General features: G+C 34.3%; 1 protein-coding gene across 1 annotated transcript; it reads right to left on the minus strand.

The window, feature by feature from the left end:
* Positions 1–480: 480 nt before the first annotated feature.
* LOC133283685 (ubiquitin carboxyl-terminal hydrolase 3-like) lies at positions 481–6,688 on the minus strand. Its single transcript, XM_061480582.1, has 6 exons — positions 6,218–6,688; positions 5,127–5,243; positions 4,048–4,146; positions 2,110–2,295; positions 1,725–1,906; positions 481–1,213 (listed from the first exon to the last, which is right to left on the minus strand). The coding sequence occupies exons 1-6, from the start codon at positions 6,332–6,334 to the stop codon at positions 808–810; spliced, it is 1,107 nt and encodes a 368-aa protein (XP_061336566.1). The 5' UTR covers positions 6,335–6,688; the 3' UTR covers positions 481–807.
* Between the last annotated feature and the right edge of the window lie 415 nt (positions 6,689–7,103).

Here is a 7,103-nt window from a genome sequence, read left to right on the forward strand (position 1 = left end):
ATTCGATAAGAGGCTGCAATACCCTTGATATTAGGGGTTTCATTTTAGATACCTAATTTCGTACTTTAGCCTGATTACCTAAAGAGCTATGTGATTTACAACCTAATCGAAATATTTGACCATGGGCTTGTGACATGTTCTTGCATCTAAAATCTGATTTTATTGGTCTCTTTACTCCCACCTATAAAGGCTTTAGCGCAACTACCACAACAGCGCCAAAGCTGTGATTAAAGACCCTATTTTTGTATGGTCATAGGTCTGCCAATTATTAGAATACTTGAAATACTACATACTATCGCCGCTTTTAACAACCAATCAAAAGAATTCAGGGCGTGGGCATTTTTGAAATAACTATGATGAGTAGATTGTTTACAAGTGCACTTTTGGTTTTGAATAAGTTTATCATTATAATCTAAATTGCAAATGCTTTTTAATGATCAGAAAAAAAACCCCAGCAAGTTCTTGTAAAATATAATGTAGAATAAACTATCATAAGTTACGAGGAATTGCCCTTGCATTGTCTTTCTAATGTCGACTGAACATTTGACCCCATGAATACATTGTCTGTGAAATTGACCATATACACTGCTCTATCTGCTCTTATTGTGGAAAAAAGGACAGTGCTTCCACTATCCACTATACATGCCAACCACCTAAGTATACATTTTCACAACCTGTATCCTCTCAAGGATATATAAGAACTCCTCAAACAGGTTGAACAAGGGAAAACGGTTACAAAAGAAAATTAATCAAACCGACGACAAGTTCATATGATTCAAGTACCTAAAACACGCAAGGCTCCTCCATCTAGTTCCCGTTACCAGAGCCAATGCTCTCATAGAACAAAATGTAACCATGGTCTGTATTACTGGAATATTCTTGCGATGACCCAAAGAATGTCTGAACAGCAGACTCGTCAATCATCTCAACATTTTCGTCGTCAAAAAATAACCAGTGGTTATGGCTTTTCACAAGACTGACATAATGCCCGTGGTTGGGCCCACTCCCAACATGGACAACCACTGCAAAAAGAGAATACTCAATATCCGCTTCTTCAACAGTATCACTTAACTTCAGCTCAAGGGGGAAGACAACCCGGTAAGACAGCTTCTTGTAGCGGCCCAGCTGTTCAATGTACTTAAACCGCTTAAGATGGATGACCAAGATGTGAGGCGGTTTCTTTATCTTCATCCTCTTCTGAGCTTCTTGCAAGCTAATGTCATAAGAAAGTTCATATCTAGATTATCAGACCGGAAAACGGACATGAAAAATAAAGCAGGGAGAGTACATTCATATTTTTACACACTATATACACTGACATAGCCATCAAAAACCTTTCAAATAAGATATGAACAAATAATGTCAATCATGAATGGAAGGTGAACCTATCATGGTTTCTTCGCAAAACCTTAGGTCATAACCATATACCCAGAAACAGGAAACATCGTAATTAAACATAAATAGCAACTTATTTTCAATTAAGAGATAACCATTGCCAATAAATAATACACGATGTTTGAAGCCATTTGACATCTCTGCTTCATCACAAAAAAATTTCTCTCTCACACGCAACAGAATAATTCAGCTATGCACACAATTCAAAATGGTTGAACTCACTCTTTACCTTCTAAATAGTACTCAAGAAGCCAAGTAACAGCTCACGCCACAAAAATAGTACTCGGGTAATCATAAAAAAAATGTGCCCAGGAGCAAACATTATATACCTGCAGCACTTGTCACAAAAAAATTTGTCTTCGGCATTCAATGTCTCAGTCGAACTGAAGTTTTTCAAACAACTTGTAATTGAACTATTCTGTTCAATGTCAAGGCTCAAGTCGAAAAAAGTTTCATCCCTAGCTGTTAATGTTTCACATTGCAAGCACCTTGTCTCGTTGGTGAGTATTCCCTGATCAGAGTAATTTACAATAATGAGATTCCTAAAAGAAATCCTTAAAAGTCCTATTTTTGTGATCACTATGGAGTGGGAGTAACAATAGCAGCAGCTCCCACTCCCCCACCAACCCAAGAAAAAAGAGGGAGCATAATAGATTTGATCTAGTACAAAGTTCACAATTTAAGGTTACTCCAAGCTTGGCAGATCAATGTCACCTGAAAATTTTTGTGCACCCAAGTAACTAAAGGCTCTTTTCTAGCACCATTAACTGGACCGTTCATATGTCCATTCGCAGCCTTTACAGGTGGTGATGTATCTTGATCATTTTTTGCAGCCTGGGCCTCTTTCTCCAAAATGTCAACAAGTTCATTCAACAAAAAGTTCAAGAACTCATGGGCATCCTACCAAAAATGAGAAGATTAACAATGACAGTGTTGCTTTTTAATTATTTTTATATAAAGGATTAATAAGGGACATCCTCCAACAAACAGTATATTGAGTCTAGCAAACAAAATTAACAATGTATTTGATAAATATCGAATGGCATACTCTATATGAGTAACTATGATGAGGACGGAGAAGTCTAGTAAACAAATTGAGATATACAGCCCTGTTTGAAGTAAAAAAATTGTCATTATTCAACCTCTCAAAAGAGGCTATAGATGAAAATCTAACGTGTGTTGCGCAATTATTTCCTCACAAAAAGAAGGTAGCCAACAAGCCAAATCCATTTGTATACTGGTGAAAGCATGAGACATCTAAAGATCTTCATATGGCAAAGTGATAAGGGAATTTTGCCAAATGGAAACAGATTTCAAAAGATTACGGCTCTGTTTGATTTCTGTTTTGCAAAACAGTTTTTTAGTTTTCAGAACAAAAAAACTAAAAAACTCGTTTGGCAAGACCTGTTTAGTAAAAAATGTTTTGAAAACTATAATTGTTTTTTATTTTTAAAATCAAATTTAGAGAACATGTCTGAGTTGTTTTTGTTTTCTGTTTTGATTTTTAACTTTCAAAAAGAAAAAATATAGAAAACAACTGTTTCCATAATTATTTTACAAAACAGTTTTAAGAACAAAAAAACCAAAACACAATCAAACAGACTCTACATTTCCCTTCTATGATGCACCCACACTTCAAAAAACTAGATGTGTCATGTCCGACACTTCCTGACACTCCCCAACATTCCGACACTCTTCCAATACTCTAACACGTGTTGCAGAGACTCAAAAAAGGGTTCAAAGGTTGCGTTGCGTTTTTAGTTCCAACTATTTGACTTGTTGGATTACGATTACCATTTTATTGAGTTTAATATAAATATTTGGGATATCTTATGTTTCTTTGCAAAATTGATAGGTATTATAAGTTTAGCTTTATTTTTTTGTTAAATTATTGAATATTAAAAATAATATATACGCTACATAAATTAAAAATATTATTTTATATCAAAATATGTCCTAACATGTCGAAATCTAACATTTTTTAAAATTAACGTGTCGAATTGTCATGTCGTGTCCCGTGTCGGTGCAACATAGTTTCCCTTAGGGCATATAATGGTCAATAAAAATCACATTTAACATGTACATGTTCCAGTTCACATAGAAAGATTTTAATATATTTCTAATTTTCTGTATATAGAGTCCCAATATGCACAAGCACAATGATCAATTTAACAAATTCTTATCCGGTTTATTAAAATATGATCAGATCAAGGGAACAGATTGCAACCTTCAAATATTATCCAGCCAAGCCAGAGGAATGTCATCCTAACTATGCCTTCAAGTTTAACTATAAGCTCTAAATCATTTTGCAAATCAAGAGTGACACGGTGACACTACAAAAGTAACTCTGATCTAACTAATGATCTACTAGTTTTACAACTGTAACTCTGGACTTTGCCAGCTAGAAACCCCTCTCATACAGATAATAGCATCTCTAGCTAAGATTCATATTTAAATCAGCTGCAACTAAGCAGGGACACGCATATGCATAGCATCTTATATAAACATGGAGAGACACATAAACATAGCCAAACACTGTATGTTTGCGTGTACAAACTAATATTATTTGTTTTAGTGTCGACAGGAATTTAAATTTTTTTAGAATAGTCACCTTCTGACTTAGTGCTCATTCTTGACAGTTTAAACACATACCTGGTGCATATAGCTACGGAAGAGTTCATTCTGTTTTTTCAACCTCTGTACAAATCGTTTGGGAGCAATGACGCCAGTTTTCTTCTTTTGGGAACTTATCTATAACAAAAGAAATAATATATGTTCAAGTCAAAACCAAGAAAGTTAAAAATAAGCAGGTAAGTGCAATAACTGGACATTTGAGTCAAGAAATTGATCAAAATTTTGATGATATCCAAATGTAGATACTTACATAAACCACACTGCAAATACCTTGAAGCAAGTAAGCCCAGGTAATACCATATATACTCAAACATACAACAAAGCAGATTTAGACAAGCATGCAATCACCTCTGCCAATTTATTGTATCTCAAAGGAAAAGAGCAAAAGGGAGAAATAGACAAAACAATAAAACATAGGTACATATAAAAGGCACATCATAAATACCTTGAAGCAGCATAAATACTTTGAAGCAGTTTCACAAAGAGAAGTAATAACATATGTATGCTGAAGCGTAGTTTATCACTGATTTAAAAAGGCATGAAATTACCACTTCCCAATCTCTCGTATCTCAAAGGAAAACAACAAAGGGGAAAAATGAAACAGCTCACAGAAAGGAAAACAAATGTTAACTAAGTAAACAAATTTTAGGCACTATAAGTAGCCAGTCATGTTTTGATAAACTTCACTAGATTTATAGATCAACACAATAAACCACGTAATATTCTTTACATGGAAGAATTTGATTTAGTGATCTATGGAGGGGGAGGGGGCCCATGATGGTGACCCTTTGTCCCTATTACAGTGGCTGTCTTAAGCAGAATAATAAACAACAGTATTGAGAGGGTCATGAGAGTTGGGTATAAAGGAAAGCAAATTTTTTTGCCACAATTTGCAAATGACACTATTCTATTTTTGGATGGTCATAGGGGCAACTTAATAAACGTTCTCACATTCTTATAGCTTTTTTATAATTTCCGGGATGAAAACCAATTGATCTAGGAGTGATTGGGCAGTCATTGATCTGGAGGATCAGGTTCTCACCTCATTCGCCTCATGCAAGAAACACCAAGAATTCTCCAAACAATAAACTCATTACCTGCGAAAATAAGTCGGCTAAGCAAGTCAAAAGATTTTCCTCTGCATCTACTATGCTTTTGTTATTTCCATAATATTCTAGCAATTGTTCACGGAATGGAACACAGAAGTATAGTGCCTGTAGAAAGAAAAAGAGTAACTTGTTAGTGGAAAACAATAAAAATGGTTAGAATGTATCCAAATTAGTAGACTCGAGAGACTTCTGGTGTCCAAACACAATCCATCAATATTGAAAGTACTCTATATAAAGCTAGAAGGTTAGATAAATTCAGTGATACTAGGTATTTTGAATGGCTGAAGAGCTGACATTAAGATTCCTGTATCCTTTCCAATAATCAGAACTGCAATTTAGTTTTTTCTATTTGTTGACCAGACCGCATTCAAGTCAAAGAAAAGGAAAATAAATGCAATACCAAAAAATCACTCCCCATGAAATCCTGACTTGCGAGGATGAAGTAGAGAGAAATCCTTATACACATCCTTATCCTTACATTTTTTACAAAAAGGTTGTTTCTTAGATTCAAACCGGTGACCTCTCGATCACAAAGAAGCATTTGGCCTCTGCTTCAGGCTTGCTCTCTTAAATAAATTCAATATAAAACACCAACAACAAATGACAAACCATTTTTTGTGTCAGAAAAGGAAAATTGCATACTCAAATGCAACAAATTCAAGAAGGGAAGGGGGAAAGGGATTTTAAAGCAGCATATGACAAGCCCCAAACGTCTCCCTTTCTTTCTTTCAATTACTCCGTATTTCCTTATTTTCACTAAAAAATCCTGTGAAAAACAAGTAAAAGCCTTAATGTCAATGCTCATCCTTTATATTCCATGACTAATGAAGCACTTGAAAATTCAGCAAAACCGGTCAAACGATCATCCAAAACAAAAAGAAAACATTGTCCTTCCTTAATAGCAATAAATTTTCCATACAAGTTCAAAACTAACAGAAAACAAATCAATAATAAACTATCAAAGCGACCAAAGAGAACCACAAAAACAAAATCAGCCCATAAATAACCGATACTTTCCAAATAATACGATCGAATAGAAAAGACAATCAAATGGAAAAAGGAAAGAGATTGGTGAAGACCTGCAAAACGCTGTTGCAGTAACAAGTATTGCCGAAATTCTCAAGACCAAAGTAACGCTCTCCTTCAGGGAATTGGTCACCAAGAGCCTTCTCAAGCTTGGAGCCTGCAGCACCCATGAGCGCGTTAAACCGATCACCGAAACTCAGATCTTTATTCGGTTCAACTCAGTGAGTCGCATCGCACTTCATCATAAAAGGTTCAATGGCGGTTTCTCTCTCTAACGCGTAGCTTCGAATCGCTAGGGTTTGTTGCAGAAAGAACTTCGATGGTATTGGTTTTCTGTTTTGCAATCGAAAGTAGGAAGGGAAGAAGAAAACAAGGGTTTCGTTTGAAGGAAGAAAATAGAGAAGGAGAAAAAATGGAAGAAAAAAAAGAGAAAATGGAAAAGAACGGCGTTTAAGAAAACCCAGGGAAATGAAAAAAATGTGATTACGGACGCGCCACTACTTTCCTAGTGGAGTTCCACAATATCCGTGCCATATTGTATAAAACGGTTTCTAGTTTTAACTTTCAATTTCAAGTGTGTTTTATAATCGTGTTATAAAAAACTATCTTTGACTTATTTATTTGAAGTATGTTATATTTATAATTTATTTTTGTTTATAATTTGTTATAATTAAATTTTAATCGTTTGATTTTCATCCATTTAATGGTTATAATTTATTGAATCATATTTATTAATTAATTATTAATTTTTAATAAATTATAATGATCAGATTAACAGAAACAAACGATTAAAATTTGGTTACATGAGCTTATAAGCAAAAAAAAAATTATAAATGTAATTTTTCTCTATTTATTAATGGATAAAAACAATTTTTATTCAAAACTATTTTATATATTTCTTTTATAAATCACATGTATCTTTTATGGGAGGTATTTTCG

This window comes from Gastrolobium bilobum, unplaced genomic scaffold (assembly GCF_033153095.1).
Source record: "Gastrolobium bilobum isolate Gb01-03AN ecotype WA unplaced genomic scaffold, APGP_CSIRO_Gbil_v1 utg7888, whole genome shotgun sequence".
NCBI lineage: Eukaryota > Viridiplantae > Streptophyta > Magnoliopsida > Fabales > Fabaceae > Gastrolobium > Gastrolobium bilobum.